The sequence below is a fragment of the Maylandia zebra genome, linkage group LG20, assembly GCF_041146795.1.
Source record: "Maylandia zebra isolate NMK-2024a linkage group LG20, Mzebra_GT3a, whole genome shotgun sequence".
NCBI lineage: Eukaryota > Metazoa > Chordata > Actinopteri > Cichliformes > Cichlidae > Maylandia > Maylandia zebra.
Genome location: NC_135186.1, coordinates 31,955,468 through 31,982,728, shown reverse-complemented (window position 1 = coordinate 31,982,728; position 27,261 = coordinate 31,955,468). Strand labels below are relative to the sequence as shown.

The 27,261-nt window shown below is 41.0% G+C and overlaps 2 protein-coding genes and 1 long non-coding RNA gene across 9 annotated transcripts in view; 1 reads left to right on the top strand and 2 right to left on the bottom strand.

The window, feature by feature from the left end:
* Positions 1–10,846, bottom strand: part of src (v-src avian sarcoma (Schmidt-Ruppin A-2) viral oncogene homolog) — a 30,429-nt gene extending 19,583 nt beyond the window's left edge. For 3 of the 6 annotated variants that reach the window (XM_004560307.5, XM_004560306.5, XM_076878143.1), the window contains exon 1: positions 10,416–10,845. The gene's annotated coding sequence lies outside the window, so the exon portion shown is untranslated. Of the gene's footprint in view, positions 1–10,415 lie in introns of all 6 variants that reach the window. The other 3 variants (XM_004560305.5, XM_014407460.3, XM_004560308.5) reach the window with 2 other exon arrangements.
* Positions 10,847–13,036: 2,190 nt separating this feature from the next.
* On the bottom strand, positions 13,037–24,712 carry kcng1 (potassium voltage-gated channel, subfamily G, member 1). 2 transcript variants are annotated; one of them, XM_004560309.3, is made up of 4 exons: positions 24,467–24,712; positions 23,380–23,513; positions 16,788–17,624; positions 13,037–14,622 (listed from the first exon to the last, which is right to left on the bottom strand). In XM_004560309.3, exons 3-4 carry the CDS (start codon positions 17,568–17,570, stop codon positions 13,843–13,845), a joined length of 1,563 nt encoding a protein of 520 aa, XP_004560366.1. In that variant the 5' UTR covers positions 17,571–17,624; positions 23,380–23,513; positions 24,467–24,712; the 3' UTR covers positions 13,037–13,842. The 2 variants fall into 2 exon arrangements, with proteins under 2 accessions (XP_004560366.1, XP_076734662.1); XM_076878547.1 differs by lacking the exon at positions 24,467–24,712 and having other exon boundaries at positions 23,380–23,694.
* Positions 19,214–22,301, top strand: LOC106674600 (uncharacterized). Its single transcript, XR_001341558.2, has 2 exons — positions 19,214–20,957; positions 21,765–22,301. It is a non-coding gene; the product is annotated as an uncharacterized LOC106674600 (long non-coding RNA).
* Positions 24,713–27,261: the final 2,549 nt, after the last annotated feature.

Genomic DNA, 27,261 nt, shown 5'->3' with positions numbered 1-27,261 from the left:
TCATTTGAATGGAGAGTGAACAGAAGTACAGGGGTTAGGAAGCATGTGTGCACGCAAAGAGAATATGCCTGTGTGAGCGAAAGCATGTGATCCTAATGTCAGCCTGCCTGGTGTATTCCTTCATCTTAATGCTCTCTATGTAATTACTATGGAGGGAAAAGTAGGGAGGCTTTGGCTTCTGCGTCACCAGTCGCCAACTCTAGCATAATCCAAGCCTGCTTGTTCTCTCCAGATTATCAACATCTATTCCCTAATCGTATTCATCAAATGCAGTGAGGACATTCCATCTGGGGCCTACAAACAGCACGAGTGCTGCAATGACAAGACAGGATAAACCGGTCAAACCACTACTTCGGCTGCGGCTGCCGCTATTCCTCCAAGCTCTCGTATCCTGTCCCAACAAATCCATCTGCTGTGGGAAAAATACTAAAAACCTGAACTCAGAGCAGAGAGAACAGTTTACACTCATCATATACAGGTGAGCTGCTTCCTGGTGCTGAACAAACACTGGGTGTAGCTTCATGTCACCTTGTTTCCCCTCTCTTTAAACAAACACGAATAGAGGAAATGGCATATTGGACATGTTTGCACAGCAGTACTACCCCTGCACAGGTTTGTATCTGCGTTTGCCCAGGCTTCACATTTCGTTATTCATTAGGCTGATTATTACTGAGCTAAAATAGAGTGACATAGCAAAGAATACGTCACAAAGCCCCTGGCATTTCACCTCTTTTGTAAAGTACATCCATCCTTTATCAAACTGTGAACCACTCAAAGCCAGAAAGCTTCACCATGTTTGGATATCTGAAGGTAAACACCACCCTCCCCATATCAGGACTTTGCTGAGTCCTGGATAAAGTGTGTACCAAACCCCCCCCAACCCACCCACCCACGCTGTGCTCCTGCCACGGACAGACACAAGGATGGGGAGGTGATGAAGTCAATATTTACTGCTCCACATACACACACAAACGTTGCCATGGAGGCAATTCCAAGCATTCCTCAAACCAACAAACTGCACAGATGTAGGATAGCTACGCGCAGGCACTTTCTAGGCCAAAACACTCAGAGAGCGCAGCGTGCCTATCTGACAGAGAGAAAGGTAAGATTAGCAGAGGCTCCATCTCGCCAAATTACGTGGGATGTGTCACTTCCTGAAAGCATTATAAAAGGAGAAAGAGAGAGATGAGTGTGAAAGAAAAAGTGGCTCAGAGAAAGATGGTGAGATCACCTGGAGAAATTATTCCCATTGTCGTGTTTTCAGTTATAGCACAGGGCGATTCCCACAAGAAAAAAACAGAAAAATACCCTGTTTACCCATATTCCCTGCCTCTTAGGAGCATGCAGTGCTCTGGCTTCTATAATAGGATCAGAGGCTGTGAGCTCTTATCCCTTTCACTGTGTGAAAATGTATGTGTATGTGTGTGTGTGTATTTCTCTGCAGTGGGTTTTTATTTGTTGTTGTTGCTTTTTTCTTTGTTATCAAAGCAACCTGCAGATCACCTTTTGCTGCCAAACACCACAGCCAACCTGGCCTTGACATCTCTGGGCTCATGGAGTCGAGCAGCTGGCCACTCTGTCTTAAACCCCGTGCTTACAGAGGAATTTTTGTCCACTTCCAAACAACAAACACTGCTGGCAGCAACTGCAGGTTCAAGGATTTTTGTTTATCCCCTGCTCCTAATCTGAGTATGACATATATCAAATTATTTTGGGATTGAAACTCAAAAAGAAAATATCTGGGCCATTTTACATGAGCGATCTGTTGCCTTTTGCAAAGGTTGCAAAGTAACAAAGAAACAAAGAGGGAGAGCTACTTACTAAGGATGTAGAAATATATTAAATGTTTCATATGCATACAAACTTAAATGTAAAAGCAACAACCTGTTTTCTAGGTAGATTACATGCAGCAGTATTTCATGGCTTAACTGTGACTTTGACAAATTCAAGTTGTAAAGTACTTTTCTTGAAAAACTATTTAGAAGACATTACTGTAGAGGACCTGGCAGGAGTAAATAGGGCAGTAGGATCGACCCAGTGAAGAAGGTAAGTCTCTTCAATTATACTGAACTATTCCTCCAATAGAACCAGTAAGATAAGTAAACTCTAAGGAGACTTTTTTTCACTTGTTTCCAGTTCCTTCTTTCCATCCTTCTGTTCACTCATGAAAAACCAGCTCCACCATTCATTCCCTACATTATGTCTTGAGCCCAACACTTCCTACTTCCACAGCTAGCACTGTCATTAAAATCAGAGACGTAGCCACGTCGCTCTTGGACATATTTCATATCGACGCTAAACTTCAAACCATTATGTGTTCACATTATAACCATTTTAGCACATAAACCCAGAGTAATTTCCTACCCTGCAGGATTTGGTCTGCTTTGGATATGTTCTAACTACTGGTTTAGGCTAAGGCAGAGCGCGCAGGAAGAGACATGAAAACACATGAAAACACATGACTAGCTATAAATTATCAGTGCATCTTCTCACTAGCGCACCACACAGTTAGGGACCTACATGTAGTATGTAGAAGTCAAATCAAGCTGTATCTGACATTTGTGTTCTTACTTACAGTATAACTCCATCAGGTAAGAGCTTACCTGTACCAAATCTGTGGAAGTCTATGTATTTCAATAATTATTCAGTAAATCATGCCCTCTTTCTACTCCAAGTTTCTTAAATATCTCTCTCAACAGAGTAACTTGAATGTAGCCTTCCTAGTGCAGAACTAGTAAAAAGAAGTATCACCTTTCTTGCACCTGATTTGCCTGAGACCTGTGACTAACCTCCCCAGTCTGGGTGTGACGGGGGCCCAGCTGAATCGAGACAGAGCGATGACATTACTGCAATTCCCTCTGCTTAGCTCATCATGTTTGTTGCAAAACAGCAAATATATTCCAGCACATTAACCCATAGTTAGCATTTCACAGTTTCAACATTTGCAGGTTTATGTTTATGAGGAGGAGATTTTAAGTGGAACATCGCAAGCAGCTGAACCTCAAAGACTGTTTTTGGCCGTTCTGTGTCACCGGTGATGAATACAGACGAGGATCAAAACGAAACAGCGGCGGCTCCTGAACAACTATGAGATCTGAGGCATTTGTGGCATGCACAGTACTGCGACTGCATTTAAGACCCCTGAGGGTGTTCACTTGTGTTGACGGTGTGAGAGGCAGAGCGCTGTTCCACTGTGGCATATTAAATGCCAAGAATAGACTGGTTTACTACTGTATTGTTGCAATATGAGGTACCTCCGCTGACAAACATCCAGGTTGCGTGGCTTCTGGGACTTACTCCAACATCAGCTTCATATCGTGCAGCTCTCATCTAAATATGGTCATTATGCGAACTGAGATTGATGAGCTGCGGTCATGTGTTCAAACAAGAAATGGAGGAGAAAGAGGAAGGGAGGAGAAGAGAAAGATAATCCTCAAGGGCATTGAACCCCCCACCCCCACTTCCCATCCCCATCTTACTCCCTTACACTTGGTCTATCTCCCTTCTCCCACTCTATCCTCTATTCTTTCTCCAATCCCTCAAGAAATGGTGGAAATAAAGGATTTCATTTCCACTGATGTGTCAGGCACATGTCACGTGAGGTGGAAAAAACAATGTTTTTCTAAAACACTGCTGAACTGGTAGTGAGCTCAAAGCGGTTGAGGAACATATTTGACATGAGAAAACGGAGGGGTCCAAAGACAACAAAGACACTACAGATACAGGATCAGAAAGCCTTCTGCAGTATCACATAGGATGTGTTTTACTGCTTCAGAATATGTCGCCTACAGTTGACTCCACTGCTGTGATAGCAAACCTTAAATTCACCTCATCTCATCACATTTCAAAGAGGAGGTATTTGATCTTCTCAGTTTCCACAGAAACTCCCATGTGCCTCACGCTTCAGTAAGCTAAGGCTTTTCGAGGGCTTCTACCGTTTAACTTCTCATCTGCACAGCCAGGCACTAAGAAATCCCTGCAGCTCCTGATTCACCAGGAGGGAACATGCACCGTATATATGTACTGTTTTACACTGTTTAATGCAGGAAGAAGTGCGCTAGATGTGCATTTTACCATCTGAGGTTTGTTGCAGCAGAGTGACTGAGTTCAGTCATGGCTAAGGAATGCAGAGAGGAGGACAAGACGAGTTTGAACTGCTCTCCTGCTCACACAACCCAAATCAGGAATTTATTGGGAGCAGGTAGAGACACTGTCTCTTCCTAGATGTTCAAAAGCACAAGTTTCCCTCAGCCACGCATAACATCCACTCCAAAAGTTTCCCTCCACTGCCTCTCGGGGTAAGAAACGGCAGCTTCACGCAGGAATTTTTCACACAATTAAAGAACAGGAATGCAATTCAAGGTCGCAACACACACACGAAAAACACCCCCAGACTTCTTATTGTGTCAACAGAAATAAATGTATGCTAAGAATGCCACGCTGTAGCTGATAATCAGCTGATACGCCTCCATTATTAGGTTGTCTTCAGTGATAAAGCTGAATATTTCAAATAGATAGGGCTATAGCTAAAGTTATGCACTTCTGTGCACACCCAGCATAACTAAAGCATGCTCAGTCTACATTTCTATAGCTGCTTTGGCTTTGAATTCAAACTGAAACCAAGACACAAAGAGCCCAGTGTTGAGCACTGCTTCCTTGGAGATAGACAAATAAAAGTATCAGAGATGCAGAAGCATTAAAATATTAAAATGTACCCATGTCACATTTCATCATCAAAACATAACTGCTCCCTGCCATGACATTTCCATAACAGATTGGAGGACGAGGCCCCCAACACTGAAGTGATTTCCTCCAACTCTTTTAAACCAGCCTTTGTTCAGTAGGCCCTGATTTCAATATTCAAATGTTACTCTGTGGGGTGGTGAAGCAGAGACTGAGACACAGTTTGCGAGGCAATCAGTAAAGAGCACTGAGTTGATGGTGCAGTTGGAGGTTTCATAAGCTACAGATGGGTTGGGCCACTAAGCTGCCTCTGCTGAGGAAGAGGAAGATGTCTGACTCACCTAACAACAGACAGGAGTGAAACCAGAGGAAAGAGGCAGGAAAGACGAGGTGCAGCAATTCCTGCTATCTCTGTGACTATGACTGGAGTCATATTTTACATTAGAGATGAGTAAAAAGGAAAAAAAATGATGATGAAGTCATGTTTCATGATCCAAAACTGCCATAAACACAGTGGATTGTGAACATATTCTGAAATGTCAGTGGATGCAGAGATTTTAGTCCAAAGCAGGCGATGAGCCAAAAAGCCAAATTTAAAACTGAGAAATCACATCATTTGGGAAAATAATCCCTGAGTCATCAGTATTGTTTAGCAACCACACACTGATATATTTCAGTTTCGTTACCTGTTTTTACTTGCAACAAAGAAACAACATCTAAACTGCAACCAGTAATTATATGGTGAAATGATTTACCAATTATATCAGCTGGTTCTGTAAAACATAAAAAACAGATTTAGTCAAACCAAGACCCCAGGATATGACCCGGCATGGCCCGGTCGTTTCTGTCGCAACTGAGTCATTTGAGTAGTGACACAGCTGTCGTGAACACAGTAACACTTCATTCAAGCAAATTTCTCTTCATCCGGATTTTGCTTTTCATTGCCTGACACGACTCACTGAAAGGATCACAAATCATATTGAGTACCCTCATCCCTTAGTGCAGCTTTGCTCCACAAATTCCACGCATGCTCCTGTTATCTGGTTTTGGTGAGATTATAAGATTTGCCTGGTCCAGAGGTTGATTCTGACATGGTCTGTGCTCCCTGCCGGAACACGATCTGTGTAAAAACTCCCATGTCGACATATGTGGCGGTGATTCTCAGAGGATGGACAGCCTCACGTTTTGAGGGAGGGGAGAGCAGCGTGCGCTCTTCCCAGCATCTCATCAGCCTGACCGGGCTCGCACAGCTGCGCCTACACAAAGCTACACAGAGAGGCATCTTTTTAAATGCCAAAGACGCTTTTCCTGTCACAAGAAATGCGAACGGAGCGATGGGAATGAGGGTGTGAGAGTGATCGCTTTTCCACAGAGGCAACAGTGGGTGGATTGAGAGAAGATGCGTGGCCTGTGTCACCCTGGCTAATTCCCAGAGCACAGGGGCAGGAAGTGGCCAACGATCCTGGGAGGATACAAACCCTCCTCTGTTTGTCTGTATCAAACCACTATCAGATACTTCATTCAGACGGCCAGCAAGCACAGACCCCTCTGAGTGAAGCCTTGAAGGGATATGTCAGAGCACTTCAGTTCTTCATCTTTATTATTCAAGTGCTTTTACTGGGTGAACTGGACAGCTTTGTAACTTCATGTTTTATTGGTGTATACACGGTGACCCGCATTTCCTCTGCAGACACTAATTCAAGCAGTGACACCGTACGGAGTAGATGAAAAGTAGACTTACAGTAAAGGATTCAAAACTATGCCAATGGTACACAAAGCCCAAACAGAGAGAGACAGACAGCATGTGACAGGGTGGGAGTGATGTAAGACAGGGAGAACGAGAGAACAGGTGGCACTGGCATTCCCATGCTCAACCGTATGCCCTTGAATGTGGCTGGGCACTAATTAGCAACAAATCTGGGCTAGAGCAACAGAAGTTTAGTATCTGCAACATGAAAAATTCAAAGGCTTTTGTCAGCAGGAAGCCATCACAAATTTCATGCCCCCTTTTCACAGATACAGTCTTTCCCGCTTTCTCTCTTTTTGGAGTGCTTCGCGTATCTCGTTGGCAAACCGAAGAGGGGTTGACACTGGCATCAGACAAGTGTTTTGTTTGTTAAGTACTCAAAAGCCAAAGGGGAATAGTATGTTGTTTTAGCAAAGCGCAGCCACACTACTACTCCTATTACTACTGAAGCCCCAGATCATTTAGATTCTTTTTTCATCTCTGGTTCTCTGGACAATTATGCTTCTTCTTTTTAATTAGTGCCTCACTGATTATACACTTTTTAGGCCTATGCCCACAAAAATGTTTAGAGGGTAAAAAATCTGGATTTCAAGAGATTCCGGCATTCATTCATTCATTCTTTAGTTAAAACTACAGTGGTTAACGAATTTATGAAACCACTTTTCATTAAAAACAAGCAAACTATCAAAAACTTGTTTAAAGCTAAAAATTTGTTATTTATTAGGCAAGTCACCAACTGAATTCATGCTTTATAACCATTTTGAGCCGGCTGAAATTAATCAATCGCTCAACCACTATAACACATTTTCCTGTTCAGGAATGCAAGTAAACAACTGCAATATGGTATTTTTTTTTTTCTTTAATTGAGAAAGCAGTTGAACATAACAGTAATATGGCTTTCTATGGTACTTTTGCTTTCACATTTTGAAACTTGTAATTGGAAAGAAAGAAGAAAAAATATATAGTAACAAAGAAAATTAAAATACAGTTTGGTATCTTAATATAAAAGAGGTGCTTTACTGTTTGTTTGTTTTTTGGTAAAACCTTAAAATTGAAAATTTATTTCATACAACAATAACTATATTATATTTTAGTATTACAAAATATCATTTAGATTAAAACGCTTTCCCTTGGACTAATAAATTTATTAAGCACTGTATGTAATTTATAGTCTTATTGGAAAGGGTAAATTATTCATTTATTAATTATTTATTATGTTTCTTGATAATTCGCTTTCTTTCCAAGTTCCTATCATGACCTGGATGACTGAGAACTTACACAGACATATTTAATAATTATGCTCTGTGGTCCCTGCTTGGCCACATGAGCATCTTTTTCTGCAATATGTTTTATAAAATGTTTTTAAGGCTTCAAAAATTGCACAACATAAAGATTTACACAATTCATATTATTATTATTATTACTGCTAATAACTCTCGATTGGTTTGCGATGACTGCGCTTTAGAAATAAAAATCAAGATTGTCCACTGGTAAAATGAGTTTGGTTGGTCCAATTCTGTTAGATAGATCAAAACAGTAAACAAAAATTTAAAAATCAGCACTAAAATATTCTCTGGCGACCCGCCTAATGAATAAGCCGATGTGTGGGAAGAACTGATATAAATGCCAATACTGACATCAGTTTATTTATAATATATAACAACTTTGTGCTTAAGCTCTGTGTGTGCAATTATGTTTTGATATTTAACATTAGAATTATATGGCTTTAATGTAGCTACACCAATAAATATACACAAAAGGCAAATCCTTTAAAAAATCTAATTACAATATGTCCTCAGAGCTCACTGCCAATTAATCCTCATCTGACCTAAAGGAAAGTGGGACATGAGCTAGATCAAATGATGAACTCAGCAAACTGCCAGCTAGAGTGAAAGCTGTTTACTGCCACTGCTCACTTTGCTTCAGTGCAGTTAAAGGCAGAGACAAATACACACATCACTAACAAAACGCTTAGCTGAAACTCCTGAGAAACAGTTTCTCTCTGCAGACCACCCCAAATCGCTTTCCTTCCTTCTCTATGAATAGGTGCACAAAGGCATTTTTGAAAGTGGAAGCAACTTGTCTTAAAGACGCTGATTCTCCCAGTCTGGATAGCTGCGGAAACAAGCAGTTCATTGATGCCAGGCGCAGTGCATCACCCTGACAGACAAACCACTCCAGTATAAGAGGGAACAAAGCGGCCAGTCCACATCCACGTTGCCAATTAGCAGGAATTTCAGCCTCAAGAGCCAGTTTCCACTAGTCTCATTGGAGTTGACATAAACATCTATGGCTTTCACTGAAGACATTCATGGGATTCCAAGGAGCATTAGGTCCCCTCTGCAGAGCCTGAAATCTGGCAGTTAGAAATCACAATGGACCATCTCGTACCACTTTGAGAAACACTTCTCACTCACTGGTTGCAGGAAGCATGCTAATAATAGTGAAAATGGCAACATCTGACCCGTATTTACATTAGCTGAAAACACTTATGAGGAGAGAAGATAGTGGTTAACAGAAATGATCAAGCATGCCCTGCTTCATCTCGAGCATCAGCTTGCGTGTTGCTGGATCAACTTATATTGAACACATGGGAAATAATATGTTCTTTCTGCCTGCTGCCAAGCATTTTAATGCTTTCAGGAAAAGACTAAACATTCACGCACATAGACACACACACACACAGACATGGGAGGGAAAAAAACACTAGAAAATCTGTAGAGGATTAGTCTAATGCACTACTGATAATCAAATGTAACAGCAATTTTATTATCATTAAACCTCCACGCATGTCACTGAAATATGTCTCCCGAGAAATGTTTGAGGTTTCAGAAAGGATTAGAGTGAGAGAAAGAAAATAAGCTGAATGTTTATATACAATATTGCGATCTTAGGCAGACCAAAAAGCTGCGACAACACACTGCAATAGTGGTACAGCAGGTTTAACTGTGTGTGTGTGGAGAGCACAAGGGCTGTGCCAGCTGTCATATCTCAACAGCCATGATAACACATATGCCGCACGGTGACGTCTTGCAGGAACTGAGAGACCAATATTTAAGTGTCTGCAAGAAAATCTCGTCTAGACACTAAATCGGTTTTAATTTTTGACACAAAGGCTAGGTTAGCAGATCCTAGCCATTGGCCGAGAGTCGGGACTGATGTGTACACTAAATGCAAGCCAATGACTAATCACAATGTTAAACATTATGGACTGAAACTACAACTTCTCAGGGGCATGGCTTTCAACGTTATGTTACAGATTGTACAATAACTTTGAAATATGCACACCTAGTTTTTCAGTTATTAGCTACTACACCACAACAGAGTCAATATTTAGACCTTTTGAGTCATGTTGAGTGGGAGAGACTAATCCTAAGCATATGACAGTCATGTCTTTAAACTGTGTGGGGGAATTTGAGAGGGAAAATATGTGTCATGACGAGTGAACAAGCAAAATCCTACTATACATACATACACACATATATGTAATGAATCTAAACTCATTTCAGCTTTCATATAAATAAATCAACTGGAGCAAAAGACAGAAAGTTTCACTTGTGTAAACTCCCATGGCCCTAAAATCAAGGATGTGCAACTAAAAGGTGTGGTGTGATTATTTCCTGAAGCCACGTACAGCAGAGGAGAGACTCCTCACACCCCGTGTAGTTTAGTTATTCAAGAAAAACTGTGATGATAAACTTTCAGACTGGTGTGGATGCAACGTGGTTTAATTTATTACAAGGTGCGAAAACTACCAGCTGCTGGTCACCATTAACAGGAGCACTTGTTTACAAAAATATACGCTGAATAAGATGCTGAGTGTAAATTTAGATTAGAGATGTTTGTTTGTTTTAATGCCCCAAAGAGTGAAGCTTTGTCTGTACTTATTTGATGCACGGCTGAGCTCCAACTGCTCATTCATTTTTTATTAATCCCTGTCTGTCCGCCTGTCAAGCGACTAAAACAACAAGTTGGCTTTACTCACCGTGAAGCGCAGGCTACCGGAGATTTAACGGCGTCGCTCTTCTGTCGATCAGACCGGAGGATTTGGCATCAAAGCATTAATGAACTGATGATATACACTAAAAAGCTTCACTGATTCCTAAAACTGGGGCTTTGGAGAAGACGGGCAGCTGAAGAGAGAGTCGGTGCCAAAGCGAGTGACACAGAGGCGATGAGGAGGGATCCCATTCAACTGGAGGGAGCGCCCGGTGAAGTCATGACGGGGAAAGCCTTTGAAGCTGTGGAAACATTTTTCACTGACACGGTCTAAATGAAGAAAAGCACCGGAACGTCCCTGATTAAAAACTCCGAGCTTTGCGCGTAACAGAAACCCCCGGTTTGCGACAAGGCTGAGCAAAAACACCAAATCATGACCAAAACACTGGGATGTGCTTGAGGCAAGAAAGGGAGGAGACTTCACCGCATCGTGAAAGCTCTGATTGGTGGGAGGGTTTTTGCACTGTGGATTTGCCCGATTGGCGTGAATGGCATGTCATAGAAGCCCCACCTCACCTGAGTAGTGCAGGTTCAAACGCGGTTCGTTGTACAATTACTCGTCCTGCTCTTGGCGGTTGAGACTGTTTAGCCTATGACACATGTTACGTTTTGTGATGTGAGCCAACTTCACACCATTAAATCATACCCTGCACACAAATACTGCTGAATTTTCCATGTAAAGTTTCAAAGGCTGACCTAAAAACATGGAGATATTTTAACTATAATATAAATTTAGATCCTTAAAAATTGTTTGAATATTTTTTTAATCTGACATCATGAAATAATCCCTAATATCACTGAACTAGAATGCGAGGTAGTCTAATTTTCGATTTTGATTATTCTCTTTGTTAGCGTGAAAATCAAAGATCAGGCTTGCTTGTGATGTTTCTATTTGATGACAAAATGCTGCCACCTACTGGCCATGAAGCAGCATTTCTAAATCGAAGCAGCTGCTGCAGAATTGGAGGCTTCTGTCAACTTTACACATTAAACTCTGAGGAAAGAAGTACTTCAGTTTACCTACAAGTACTAACAATGCCCCTACGATTAAAAAAATAAAACGCATACAAGCAAACATGCTGGCTTGTCCCAGAAGTATCCTGTAATCTTTCTTCTTATACGGAGAGGGAAGGAAACCGTTTATGATTTTCCTCCTTTCCTGCACATGTAGCGAGTTGGCAATTTAAAAACTTGCATGCATGACATGTATGGCTTTTTGCCAGCGTTTTAGATGAGTGATGTCGAGGTAAATTTACTTAAACCTATGTTATGCACGTACTAAACACCTTATTAGAACCACTTTAGCGATCGAGTGCATTGAATGCAACCAACCAAACTGTTGTCGAACTGCACCAGATGTATAGGTGTTCCAAATACAGCCCTTGGTTAGTGTGCAGCTACTGCCCTGCCTTTTTTCTCTTCTATTTTGTAATCTGTAGATTTTGTATGAAAAATATTAATAAAGAATGTATCTAGCTGTAAGACGGCTATAATGTAGCAAGAAGTATAATTTGCAGAGAAAGGTATTACTGTATTAAGTAGGTGAAAAGGAAGCGCATAAATATAACAGACAAATACTTAATTAGAATACTTCAGACAGTCCATCACTGCTTTGTGCCTCTTGGCGTTTCATCACTGTATTTATGTCAGTACCCCCATTAGAGCATTTCGCTCTGACATGGCAGACTTGTTCCAAGAGTATTTAAAAGTAGAATGGGAGGGAGAGCCTTCCGTTTTCAGGCCCCTCTTCTGTGGAGCCAGCTTCCAGTTTGGTTTCAGGAGACAGACACTATTTCTACTTTTAACATTAGGCTTAAAACGTTTCTTTTTGCTAAAGCATATAGTTAGGGCTGGATCAGGTGACCCTGAATCCTCCCATAGTTATTCTGCAATAGGTGTAGACAGCTGGGGGATTCCCATGATGCACTGAGTATTTCTTCTTCAGTCACCTTTCTCACACACTATGAGTCAATAGATCTCTCTGCATTGAATTATACTTGTCATTAATCTATGTTTCTCTTACACAGCATGTCTTTATCCTGTCTTCCTTCTCTCACCCCAACCGATCGCAGCAGATGGCCCCGCCCCTCCCTGAGCCTGGTTCTGCCGGAGGTTTCTTCCTGTTAAAAGGGAATTTTTCATTCCCACTGTCGCCAAAGTGCTTGCTCAGAGGGGGTCATATGATTGTTGGGTTTTTTTTCTGTATGTATTATTGGAGAGTCAATACTAAATAAATAATAAATTTAGCATCACAATATTTTCACTGCAGTCATTGCATATATTTACCCTAATCGTCCACATGCCACCTGCAGTGAAACTGCCTATGGCCCACAGTTTGAAAACCACTGGTGTAAACCATCAGTAACCGAATAGATGAGAATGAAATATAAATTTATAACAATATAACTGATACAGTCTGGAAAGAGAAGCTCACCAAGAGAGTCTGGTTCCCATGGATGATGTCTTTAGGCATCAGTTTAGTAAAACAGTTTCCTTTCCCTGTTTCTAAAGTGAAAAGTTGAAGTTAAAACAAGAGGCATCAATGAATCATCAACAGAAAAAAGGAGAGATTCCACTCAAATCCAATTTAAAGTGAGATATAGTTTATAAACAGCTATGCACAGCAAATGCAGTAATTACAAGCACAATAATGCTGTTTCCAGAACGTGTTCAAAAATTGCATATAAACCCCAAAGTGTAGAAGAAGGACAGTTAGGACATCATAAGTAATGTGTAGATGCTGGCTGTGCCACAGTATTATTAAGGAACCCCAACATAAGTTTCAATGTTTTCAAAGCAGTTAGAAAATAATGAGTTGATCAAGGGTCACATTGTAGTTGGGAAGGAATTTATATCTTTGGGACTTAACAAAAGCAAACAGCATCTTCAGTTAACTGGCACTGTCCCGAGAGCACACAACATCACCAAATCCACTGAAACCAGAGATTAAAAAAAACATCACAATGTTGTTGAATGATGTGAAGCTGTGACTGTGCTCTTCAGGCATGTCTTCTGTTCATAAACACGTTTTAGAATATGACTGTTTTAACACTACAGGTCACCGGTAAGCTCGAGGTTTATGCGTATTTTGTCTTTTTTGTCAGCTGGACTTATGTTTGCTCTTATATGCGCTTAATAAAGAGATCCTTTTTTGCTGTTCTTATTTCTCTCTCATCTCTTCATCATTTTCTTTAAGTGTACACTGCTACAAATCAAGCTGCATTTTTTGGGAAGAAAAAATAATCTCTGTCTCTTCTGTGTCTCACTTTTTGACGCCCCTTTCAACCAGCCAATCCATCGAATGTCAGCCTCTCTTCCTGTCTTAGTTACACATTCAATCCCATGCGTTACCTCCTTCATCCTTGGTTTCTATTCTAGACCCACTCTCTCATGTCCTCAGTTGTCCTGCAGTCTCAGTCATCCATTTCTCTCATGTCAGACGACCCAATAGGAAAGAGCATGTCGCTCTCTAAGGACAGGTTGCTGCCTAGCCCGGCCATGCGGCTCCGCAGTAGAAAGTGTGTCCTCCTCTGCAGGAGCCTCTGCTGCTCCTGCTTCAGCTCCACGTAGGAGCGTGAGAATGTGTGGAAGATGGAGGTGACGGGAAAGGCCATGAGGAGGATGCCACTTAGGATGCTGCTCAGAGCCACCACCTGACCCGGGATGCTCCTTGGCACCATATCCCCATAGCCCACTGTTGTCATGGTGATGACAGCCCACCAGTAGGTAGCAGGGATGCTTGTGAATTCCTGTGTGGTGGCCATTTCATTCTCAATCAAGTACAGCAGGGGGGAGTATAGTGCGATCGCCACACACAGGAAAAGGAGTAGCAGTCCAAACTCCCGTGTGCAGCGGCGTGCTGTCAGGCCTAGAGTTTGCAGGCCCAGGGAATGGCGAGCTAACCGCATCACGTAGAGGATACGCAGGGCCCTCAGCACACGCAGCACCAAGCCCACTTTGTCCAAGTAGGTGTTGCCTGAGCCCAGCCTCTTCTCTCCTTTGGAAGTGCTGTCCACCACTAGTGTAATGTAGTACGGCAGGATTGCTACCACATCAATCAGGTTCAGGGGCTGTCTGAGGAAGGTCAGCTTGCTGCGATCTTGGATGAAGCGCAGGGTGAACTCCAGGGAGAACCAGGCTACACACACAGTCTCCACAATGAAGATATTATAGCACATCTGGGAACAGGTCCCCTGTTTAGGAAAGAAACAAAATGTGGTCACCAGCATGTAGATGAGGTCGAATCACTAGAGGGAGCCACCTCAGTGTGAAATTCAAACGCTAAACAGTGGTAGGACTCTGCAGCCCTCAGCACGGCAGCCAAGACAATGAAAAAATAAAAATAATTGCTCATTACAGATCAAACCACCAGTTTTGGTTATGGGGGAAAAAGTAATGTCATTAGGCAGTAAATCTTAGGTCAAAGCGTCTAAAACGATACCGCCACACTTCCAGAAGCAGTGTATTTTTCTTCATGATTCAGTGCGTGGTTGAAATATGGTTCAAAGCATTTAAAAGCACATACTGCAATAGCCGCTGAATGCAGTCCATATCAGGGAATAATATCATTATTATGAAACATACTCCCACAGAGGAGGAAGTGGCCTGACCACCTGAAAACTCCAGATAACCTGAAACACTTGTGTACTTTTAATGCAAGGCTTTGTCGTCTTGTTGAGGAGCTGTTAGAATGAGATCATTGGCACTTTATTTTAAAAACAAATGAATTCAGACTCTCAAGTGAGAATACAGTGCAAGGGTGTCAGATGAATATATCAGTGACTAAATCAGACAACAAGCAGCTTTTCATTTCCTTTTTCAATTTTGTTTTTCTTTTTTTCCCCTCCCCCGTTTTCTTAGGCAGTTATTGGTTTAACAGTGTGACAGAGGTGATGTTTAACTCATCTGCAGCTAATGCAGGGGTGGCCAACTCCAGGCCTCGAGGGCCGGTGTCCTGCAGGTTTTAGATCTCACCCTGGCTCAACACACCTCAATCACTTGATTAGTTCATTACCAGGCCTCTGGAGAACTTCAGGACATGTTGAGGAGGTAATTTAACCATTTGAATCAGCTGTGCTGGATCAAGGACACATCTAAAACCTGCAGGACACCGGTCCTCGAGGCCTGGAGTTCCCTCACTCCTGAGCTAATGTCTCACTGTACAGGAGCGAACGTTTTGCACTCCACCCATTTCCCACAATTACTGTATCTGCACTTGATTATCTGAACAACTTAAAACAGAAAGAAAGAAAAAAACAACACAAACTTTTTCCCCCACAGTGGAAATCAAAGAGTTTGCAGTCAATCTGCACTTCTATCAAAAGCCTGCTTTTTTAATTTTCACAAAAGCTTTCACGACAAATCAATTAATTAATTCACAACCTGTTTGCACTTTACTCTGCGAGAAGATTACGTGTGTGGCTCAGATATTCAATTTTCCTTTGATTTGACTAAAAAGGCTGGGGTGCTAATTATGTTTGTGATTGAAGTCAGACATAATAATGGAAGCATTTCATGAAAGCAGCCTGAGACGTCTTCAAACATTTATTCTAATCTGGGGAAAAAATTGTGGCTCTCTCAGCAGCCTTCCTTCTCTTACTGGAATGAGGTTTTAAAATGACGTGACATTATTAGCATTTTCTTTAATGGCTGAGGGGTTTTTGTAAAGCACATAACCTCTTTTTTTCCCTTTGGATACATCAGTTTAAAAAGAATGGATAGAAAAAACGACATAAACCTGCTGGGTTCACATATTCATTGTCAGTATGGTGGCATCTCTTTATGTATTGTGGCTGTGCAAAGCAGTTTTAATGACAAATACATTAAAATGAATTAAAAATATATAAATAGAAATGAAATTAAAACAGAGTACAAGTTTTGGTGAACTGTTTTAACTATATTGGTTTCAAAATGAATTCTTATATTTGAAATGTTTGTCAAATTTAGAATGAAATGACTCGATTTGCAAAGTTTGTGATATTCTCATTTTTTCCTTATTAATACAAATACTTCAAAAATGAACTATATTTAGGCACAAGTTACTTTTCTGCTTCTTCTGTCTTCATTTAGATAATTGGTTAATTATTAATTTAACCATAGCTAAGCAGTTCTTTAATTTTAGACACTGGAAATTGAGTCTTCTGGGCAGCTATTTTGAAAAAATTGGATATCATAACAATATTAACCACATTTATCAGCTGTAAGAGCCTCAGAAGCTTTGGGACAAAACCTGTTGTTGTCCCAACTGTACCTCACAGAAACCATACGTTTTGTTTTGCTTTTGTAGCCTTACAACCTCTTCTTTTTTATATCATTTTTAATCTTCATGTGCTGTGTCAAACACCACGTTTCTACTTACCAACTCCTCCTCCTCCCTCATGGCCGGCATGGTGCTGATGGATAAGTTGATGGCAGTGATGGTGACAAACAGCACGGACAAACAGGCAAAGATCTTCCCTGGGAGGCCAGAGTGAGGCCTCTCCACCATGTCCCTCAGCTTAGCCATGCACCGACTGAGTCTAGATTCAGCCGCGCGTCCCCTGTGGCCACTGTCTGAATCCAGCAGATCCTCCAGGAGTTCTTCTTCCTCCTCTGCTCTCTCCATGGCTTCAAACTCCTCCATGCGCTGCAGCAGACGCCTGCGACAGCACCACTCCAGGCTCTCCTCTGGAACCCCCCAGTACAGCAGCTCCTCTCTGAAGGAGAGGGCGCACATCTCCCTGAGGGACCGCAGTTTGCCCGCCCGCAGAAAGGTCAGGATGTTACGGAAGGCACAGGGGCTGCGGTCAAAGAAGAACTCGTTGTGTGTGACATCATAGTCATCACAGATGCGCATAATCTCATCGAAGCTGCTGCAGAGGTGCAGCTGGCCCAGACGTGACAAGGGGAAGTCCTCTAAGGTGGTCCAAGGCAGCTGGTAGCGCAGGCCACCCACGTTGATAATGGCATGGAGTTTACGGGCACTGGACAGGAGTGTGTTATCGTGGATGGTGCTGAGCTCAGGGGCAGGCTGCGCCCTTTTATAGAAGGCTCCCTTGTGAGCCTCCTTCTCTTGTGGGAGGGGAGGGTTGAGGGAGTTATCAGAGGCACAGCTCAGGGCACTGTAGTCATAGTCAGAGCCGTCACCCGCCAGCAGGGTCATCTTTACCGGTCCGCTCACATCCCTGTGCTCAACCTCCCATCAACACACTGTCACCTTCACAGAAACAATAGAGAGTCTGAAGTTAGTGCACCAGTGCAGGTTTGACACAATCGGCCAAACTAATTAAAAAGCAAAGTTTAAAAATCTCTTTAGCAACAGAGTCCTGACCAAGGTACAGTCAGCAGTATTACACAGACTAGTAATACACGCAGAGAAAGAAAAGTCCATTATTATTTGATAAAGACTAAAATGCAAACAACAGACAAAGTTATGAGGTTCAATTATAAGGAAGCTTGAGACAAAAAAGTCATGGTGTCCAGGTCAGTTAAAATCATCATATCACTGTTAGAAGTACTTCAATTCACCTGCCAACATACTGAGCAGTACACTCTTACTAAATGAATACCATCACAATGCACTTTACTGCAGCAGGAGGCACTCGGACTGTTTGCATTATGATTCAAATGGATACGTGAAATTATAAGAAAAGCAGAGTGATATGTAAACAATCTCTGCCTGCAGAACAGCCCACTCACTGTAGAAATGAAAGCAAGAAAGCTGCGTGAAACATTACCACCAACACACTTTTCAGCTATTGTAAAGCTACAGCGGGGAAACTCCACCGAGCATAATATTAATATGTGTAAACATATTAGTGAAATCCTAGAAGACTGTTTTCATTAACATTACTTCCATTAAATATGTCACACTGACTTGTAATAAAACCTTAATATTCTTCTTTTTAAACGTGTGATGATTAAATAGATTAAAATATGCGCGTTTCCGCACTTGGATGGTGTTTCCTGCTTGTTCGAGCCTCAGGCTGAAGTTTGAGCCGCACTGAAGTCATGAAGCAGTAGCTTTTATTAACTATGGGCCGCAGAGCACTGTGCCTCAGGGTTTACAGGAATCTGCAGCTGTAGGCATTTGTAAATAAAGTCTTTCTGGGTTTTATAAGGCCTTAATTTAAAAATGTCTTTCAACATTTATTTTGTCATAGTGCACTCTAGTTTAGTATCTAGTCCCTTTTAGAACAGCGCCATTGGAAAAAGTTTAGATTTTATTAGCGTTTTCCTACTTTCCTTATTACTACTTTAATGTTACAGCAAATATTTTTCTTTTCTTTTTTTACTAATTTACCTATTTTAACTTGATATTATTGCTTCTGTTTGCTTCCTTATCTAATGTACTAAACATGAACCTCAAGGAATATTGTTACAACAACAATAAGTAAAGAAAGTATGATGATGATGACAATGATAATATTTATTGCTGTTGCTCTGCCTTGAGGTAAATGTTTAGTATAGTCAATTGCATAACTTTACAAGAGAATGAACTGAGGTGACATTTACATATTGCTGTAGGTTAATTTGCATACTGTTTATTTCCACTCATTCAAACATAACAATAGTATTCTGGTCGTTGAACGATATTTGCAGATATCTCCTTCCAGTGTCTGGCTCGATCACACACACTGGTCTCGGTGAATCCGCCCTGCTATAAAGCCGCAAGATGCAAACTCCCAACGCTGGAGAGGTAAGCTGTATTAGCCAATGAATGGCCACTAGGGGGCAAAGATATCTGGTGGACATAAACAGAAATTCAACCCTGCTTTGCTACATGAGATTGTATTTACTGTATTATACGTTTTAAAATAGAATTTGTCCTCAGTTTAATGGCAAAACTGATACCACTCTGAGGTTTCTGTGTTAATTATGGAGTGACAGAGAGGCACTGTTCAACTTTACTTAATATGAGGAGACAAAGAAGGGGAAACAATGCTTTGGCGACAACAGTTTAACTTGTCATATGTTTTGAGTGGAATAAACTAAGCTTTGGGGGACAATATGTGGATTTATGTAACTTTGGAATGAGCCTGACTAACTGTGTCCCCATTTCAAGACTTGATTCCATGTATTTACCCCAAAGTCGTACTGTTACTTTAATTTGAAAAGGAGGGCAAATAACAATGAGGCATTAGTTTCTTTTGACTGAGGTAACAGATCATGATTAAATGTTAAACTCTTAACAGTATACATTTATGTGGGCAACTATTTAACTCCTCACATTTTTGTATAAAGATTTGTCACCCAGTGATGCTGTACTGACTCAGTAATTCACTGATGTAACTGTTATCCTACAGATACTGAAGAGGCTGTTTTCAAACACACTTAATAATCCGTCTGTGCTATTTCTGGCCCTCTCACATTTAGAGCGGGAGGCTTTAAAACGCAGTTAGGTGTCGGTTGAGGTGTGTGTGTACTAACGTGCAATCACACAGTTATGCAGGCTGTTCCGAGTGCCAGCTTATGCACATTTACCAAAGACTCTTCGGCAGAACAAGAGACGAGCACGAGAAGAGGAGCAGCACTATATTGCAATAAGAAAGAGAAGGAACTGGAAAATGTTTACCACTTTATCACCACTTTATCACCAGTGCAGTGACGGCCTTGTGGCCTCTGTCCAAACTAATTTAATCAATTACAGTGATTTAGGGGGAGGCAGGTTAGCCAGTTAGAAATTAAAATGTCAGTGCCTGGATTGCTGCTTGGCCAAATTCTGAGTAAGGATTCTAAAATGGGGATGTGAATGTGTCAACTGAATGGTTATTAGGCACCTGCATTGTCAGCCTGTGTGAGCCACTGATTACAGTCAGCACCATCTTTCACCCCTGAAATCAGAGCAAACCCGCCCGAAGCTTTTCCCTCCAGTGCTCTGCCTTGTTGCATTAACTTCCTGATAATATAGATTTTTGGCTTTATTGGACTCGTCACATGTGGAATGCCCCTGAGGTCAGATCATAACAAAACCCCAGTGCAGTCAGGGAAATCATGCAGGCCATCAGCAGATTCACATTCAATCGCTTCCCACTTTTCTTAAATATAAACGCTGCCTGCAAAATAAACAGTAGTACCATTAAACAAAAGCCAAACACAAGAATGAAAATAAATTTTCAAAAAAGGCAAAATCCCTCCTTTTTGATTCTTCTCACACTCTCCCTCCATGCGGTGGAGGTTATCAATACGCCTACAATGCATCGCCGGTGTGGATGTGCACAAGCCCACGCCACTCTCCTACTAGATTAAATCACACTTAACCCCTTGAGGCTGTTTGATTTCTCACTTTGCCTTTAAACCGATTGTGCTTTTCCATCTCCGCAGTCACAGGAGCATTTTTTTAAACTCTTGTTTTGTTTTGTTTTCCTTTCCGTGCAATGTTGCGCCTCTGATGTTTCCTCTGGGGGATAAAGTCTAGAAGGAGAAGGAGAGATGAAACGCTGCAAAGACAGCGAAGGCTGTTCTCCCCACCAGATCGGCTGAGGTCTGGCCTCTTTCTGTGCCAGCGTTATCACAGCTAAGCCACAGGGCATGTTCTCCAGATTGCCTGGTGAGTCACTGGGTTGTGAGTCTCAGTTGCCTGACAGTATTGTGCATGCATTTCCCATGGTTCCCTCCTCAAGAGTCTTTGGAGACTTTTAATACCACCAATATTGACTGAGATCATTTTAAAGAGCCCACTAGTGATCATGACCACAAGATCAAAGAGCAATTAAAAAAAATTATAAGCTTTTAAAAATAAGGAAATGTGTTGTAACTGTTGAGATCTGTCTGTTATTTTCTTTTTACCTGCCTGCAGAGGCATGTGTTAAAGAATTTTGTTCAGTATGGGTGGTTCATATTCAAATTTAATAGTAAAAATGAACATCTGAAGAGTGTCTATGTGTTTGTGCCCGCAAAGAGATACAAATAGTTTACTTAGCGATGACTATTTATTGCTGCATATCTCCATATTGCTGGAAGTGCTGTGTAAGACAGATTTTACCAATCTGTCTCTGAATCAAAGATTTGCAATTCAGCTTGACTCATTCTGTGAAATACAGACACATGGTAATTTGATGAGTATCGGATTTTTGTCAGTGTTTCTGATGAAAATCGAAACCTCTAAGCTTTCCAGTGGCAGCTGTTCAAAGTGTAGAGTTCGGTCTTATTTTCTTGCATGTAGCCCCTCAACCATATTTAAAGCAATAACGTGCTGTAAAATAAATGCTCTCTATAGAGATGTTCCAGAAAAGCGCATGTCACCTGACAATGAAGTCATGTCAGTCATGTCCTCTCAGGCTTAATGACCATTTAAACCACACAATGTTCCTTTTGTTCTCCCCAACAACCACTTCTGCTCCTATTCCCTTAACAGCTCACTGTTCTCTAATGGACTATAAGAGGATGGTGTTTCCAGAAATGGACCGCAAGAGCTGCCAAGACCCAACTGTCTCTCTCTCTCTCTCTCTGAAATCTGGTTAAACACTGAAACAGTCAGGCATGCCAGAAGCAATCCTACCCCGAAGACCTTTCCTTACAGTAATTCAAGCAGGAATAGTTGTAAACAAAAGTGTTTCTTTTTTGTTGGATGTGGGTGGTATTAATGCATGCCAAGAACCCTGGAAGAAGCTACAGTATAGCTCCAGGGCAATAAATGTCTCCCCAACTCTGTCTGTGGTCCACCACAGTGCGCTGCTCTCTACTTCTGAGGTACAGAAGTATTCTGTGCAGATAATATGTTTCAGTAATGAGCTATCTCAGCACTAATGGCTACTCTTTTTCATCCTGTTCACTGTTCAATTCAACTGGAGTGAAAAGCAGCAACAGAATGAAATGTATCTGTAAAATAAACCACCTTTCATTTTATAAAAATGTCGTTTTAAAAGCTTAAAAGTCAATTATTGAAATGCAATTCAAGTACTTCTTCATGTCTCGCTTGGAATAAAATGTCGTGTAACAAAGAGCAAATGAGAAGCATCACACCTCTGTCATTTTCTGTCCACAGTTTATTTTCCAATCTGTCCTCTGCCCGTCCTTCCTTTTTAAAGGGCTCTATTCCCCAGACACGATCTGAGCCGGCCCACCGACTCTCTAGGCTTCTACCTCACTGCTCCATATCATGCCTCAGCACTTCCCGTCCTCTGATCCCTGACAAACTGTGACACACAATATTTAGTCAGCACACAAAACACCTCAACATTACACCCATCACTCACATCCGATGTATAACGACAACATGTGTTTTTCTTTTTCATCTCAGGAATTTTCCTGAGTGGATGATTGCACACTCTCACCATTTGCGAGTGCTCATCTAACTTGATTATATAAAGATTGCATAACATTAAGTTCTCTGCATCGTTTGCGTGCATTAACCGATACTCACTTTTCATCTCTTGCTGCCCTTTTCCTGTCGAGCTGCAATCATCCGACCACCTAATCTTTCAGGGCTGTGTAAATAATGTGTTTTTCACAAGCAGCAGATAAAAGACAGCGAGCATGTGTGCAGGCATCACAACCTCACTGCAGAGAAGACCCGACTGTCTGTCACTTTGGACAGAGTGTTTCAAAAGACCTCTGCACTAGGGCGCAGCGCAAGTCCCTGCAGGCTGAAGTGACAGAAGGTGCTCGCACCAGTCGCTTAAAAGCTCAGCAAGGAAAAAAGAAGAACTCAACTCAACTTAAAATAAGCTGATGAGATGGTATAAATGGACTGTAAACTAACAGTTGTCCTTTAAGTGGGAAATTAGACACTTGATGGTCAGTGCTGAGTGTAGAAAATAAAAGCTTTCTTGTCAAAGGACACCACATCTGTGTGTTGGTTAAGTTAGTTGTATTTTTACATTTTACCACAGCTTGAACTGGTTAAAAACCTAAACGGTCAAATCAGAACATGAAAGAGCCAAGGGTTTTAGAAGATGGACTAAATTCACATCCAAGTCTGTGCAGATAAAAGACTTCAGAAGGAAAGACGAGGACTTTTTCTTACTTACACTTTCAAAGCACATCCATCGCCCAATTTGTATTGAGTCCGAGCCCTGGCTGCAGATTTCTTTGGGTACCCACTGGTGCTCAGGGAAACAGCAGATCAGGAGATGTCTCTCAAGCACCTTAAACATAAAAGCACCTGAGAAGCATACTATAATTACTTTATGGATCTTTTTTGTGGAGTAGAATCAGAGAGCCACTATTAGTTATTAGAATAGGAAAAGTCATTAGTTCATCTCATTAGAGTCACAATTACCTGGTGGAGGGAGAGAGGATGATGGATTACATATCATATATCACTGCTCCAAGGTCTCCAAAGAGGGATTTGCATTGCGGACTCTAATCACATTATGGGCCATTATCTAAAATCATCTTCAGAATGAAACCATGTGCTGTGTTTGAACTGATCTCATATGGGTTCACTGACAGAAACATAAGCTGTGATACGCTGTTTGAGGACTTGAAGTTGTTCCCACGTTCAAAAGTTTCCCTTGCATCAATTTTCAGTTTAAAATTAGATTTTGAAAAGTGTTTTTCATTTCAAAGGACACTGCAAAGATAATGTATATATATATCAAATATATGTCCCTCCTCAGAGAGCATGCCAGACAAAATCTGTCTCTGCATCGAACCCTGTCTCAGTAAATGTTTACACATCATACAGTGTCATGCTGCTGCACCCTTGTTACCATGGCGTACATGCAGCACATCGGGCATGCAAGTCTCGGTCATCTGTTCGAGACAGATAATTCCTCGTTCAATGAAAAGTGGACCTCACAGGAAACCATTAATTAGCTCAGTCTGATTACAACTGACACTGCTGATGCACCCTTCAAGTTACTTTAAAAGAAATACTGACAGCACATCAGTGTGACCTACGAAAACACTAACAGGTAGGCACATGGCGCACACAGTTATAATATCAAGCCTGAGGAAGCAGCTATTTACATACATGATTTGGAATTTAAACACTGAACGCACGAATGAGAAAAACTCCCAAAGTGTCACTTACAACTAAGGAGTATTGTTTGTTTTTTTCTATACAACAAGCATTAAGTTTAAAAACATGTAAACAAAAAAATCCATACTCACTGCGCTCTCAAATCAGTTCCTCTGCAGCTGTTAGTTTGCTGAAGAAGCCTGAAGGCGATGAGAAGAATGTACATGAGGGAAAATGTGAAGTGTATTTTCAGGCACTGCTGCTACCTCCTTCAACTCTGGTCCATCTATGCAAAGGCACTGGGCTTGTGGAGTACGAGAACGCTATTTGATAATCATGAGCAACAGGCTGCCTCCCCTCCTCTCGCCCTCCCTCCCTCGTTCCCTCCTTCCCTTTCCTTTTCCCTCGACTCTCGCTTTCTCTCTCGAATCCTTCTTCCTCCCCTTCCTCGAGCGCTGACATCAGAAGTGGGATGTGCCATTATACCAAAACCTTTTGAGAGAAATCCATGGCAACCACCATCTAGAAAGAGCCATACTTCCCCTTCACCTTTAAAATGAGAATAATCACTGTCTTTTGATTGTAGACTCACACAAAGGTTTATATTTGTCCAGTGGGTTACTTGGCTGAGGGAGGAGGGGAGGGCCGGTTGTAGGCTGGCTCACACTCACCAGGGTGTCCAATTTTAGACAAGTGGTGGGAAATGTTAACATGAAGTATGATGATGAGGTGGAACGCATGGCTCATACTGAGAATGTTCATTGCAACCGGAGCAAATGTATATATGCAATTTTCCTTTATTTTTTTTCTTAAATAAATACTTGTTTTGAATTGCCTTTGGATGATAATGCCAAGTTTTAGCAGCATATAACCACCAGAAGTGAAAGCCAAACATCATCAATAAATCTGTAAAAATAATAAACAAAGAGACTGAGGAAATGAAATCCAAAAGAGTAAACAACATAAAATCAATCCATTCTGATTTATTTAGTTCTGCTATATGGTACCTCCACTGAGAATGATCACAAAACCTATTATCCCTTATTTATCTACTTAAATGGAAACTGCAGAAGTAAAGATATATCCACATGTGACAAGTCAATCTCAGCATATTATTCCCCCTTCGGTTCTGTTATGACCCCATAATGGTGAAAAAAAAAATAAATGTGCACATTTTTTTGTATGTAAGAGTCCAATTTTGTTCCTCAGTCAGCGGTGTGTGACTGCAGTGTGTAAAAAGTACTATTATTTTATGGTTGCGCTCAGTATGTTTTATTCAAAAAGACATATTGGAAGGAAAAGGGTCAGGTGTAATTCCTGTGAGCTATTGTGTCTCAGAATAGAGTTGTTAGAGCTGCTGTTAGATGGGTGACTGAAGGCAACTAAAGATTGTGATACAGTCCTGGAATGGAAATAACACACTCACAACATTTCCTAGAAAGAAAAAGAGCCAGAAATCCCTGTGGCCAAAAAAATCATAATATCCTCATAATAACCTCGCCTTCTACAATGCCGATCTCATACTGAGGGGCATAAGAGATATTTCTCCTCTCAAAACAAACAAACAAGGTTAAATGATTATCATCTCTGTGCGCTGTTGCAATCCAGACTGCACGTCAGTTTACACAGAACCAATCCACCGCAGCAAACTAGAGTATTGTGTGTTATGTGGAGATGTTATATTGGTTTCACTGGTAAAAATAAATAATTGAAATGGGTATATATTTGTTTTTTATTAAGTTGCCTAATAATTATGCACAGTAATAGTCACCTGCACACACAGATATCCCCCTAAAATAGCTAAAACTAAAAACAAACTAAAAACTACTTCCAAAAACATTCAGCTTTGATATTAATGAGTTTTTTGGGTTCATTGAGAACATGGTTGTTGTTCAATAATAAAATTATTCCTCAAAAATACAACTTGCCTAATAATTCTGCACTCCCTGTATGAAGAATGTCAGGTTTATTGATTAAGCAAATTCCAAACAAGATGCACGGTCTAAATGTGTTTGCAAAAAAAGGCAGATCATACATGACAGGAGCAAGGGTGTTACCCACACTAAAAAAAGGTCAACTAAAAACACAAAACGGAGAAGGTAGTACAGCTAAAAGGAATCAAAGAAGAAGGAATAAAAAGGAATAATGACACTAGATTTTAAAATAAGCAGACCGCAATGAATGAATGTGATTTAAAATTGACTCTCAGTATAGTGAGGAGACATTTGTTTGACTGAGTGTTTATTCAGTGACATTGTCAACAATGGAGGAAACTAAGCCAGTCATATAAAAATCCATTACAAGTATGTCGAGCAGTGCTAGAAGAACATTTTATAGTTTCACTGGGGGATTTTTAACACCTGCTTTTGTAAATCCAGGAAAGCAGCATTACAGCAATCTTTACTGGTAATAAATGTTTGAACCCCTTTTCAGACTTTAGTCTGCTTTTAGTTATCTAAATCTCGCAGATATCAACATCTATCATTCACTCGTATGTTTTGTGGCTTTACATAGTTTACAAGTTTACAAGTATGCAAGAGTTTACAAAGGAGTGAATCTGGTGCCTTAAGCCTTGAGACCTACCTAAAGAGTCTCTGATTCATCCTCATTTACCTGTATTTTTTCCATCACTAGTCATACACAGCTATTTTATTTTATTTTATAAAACTTAGCGAATGAATTCTATAAAACTGACCCAAGTCAAAGCATAGAGAAAATCATCCAGCGTAGAAAAAGCTGTGTTTCTTCAAAAATGAACATTTATTCTGTTGGATCTATTTGGCACAGATGCTTACGTCATTAACAGACTAACACGGTCACCTTTAGGGCTATGCTGCTAAAAATATGTGTGTGTTGCAGTCTTTGTCTGCAGAGCATTTTTATTTTCCCATTAAAGACAGCCTGTTGTTTTTTATGTCTAAGTCTTAATATATGCAGATATTGGCTT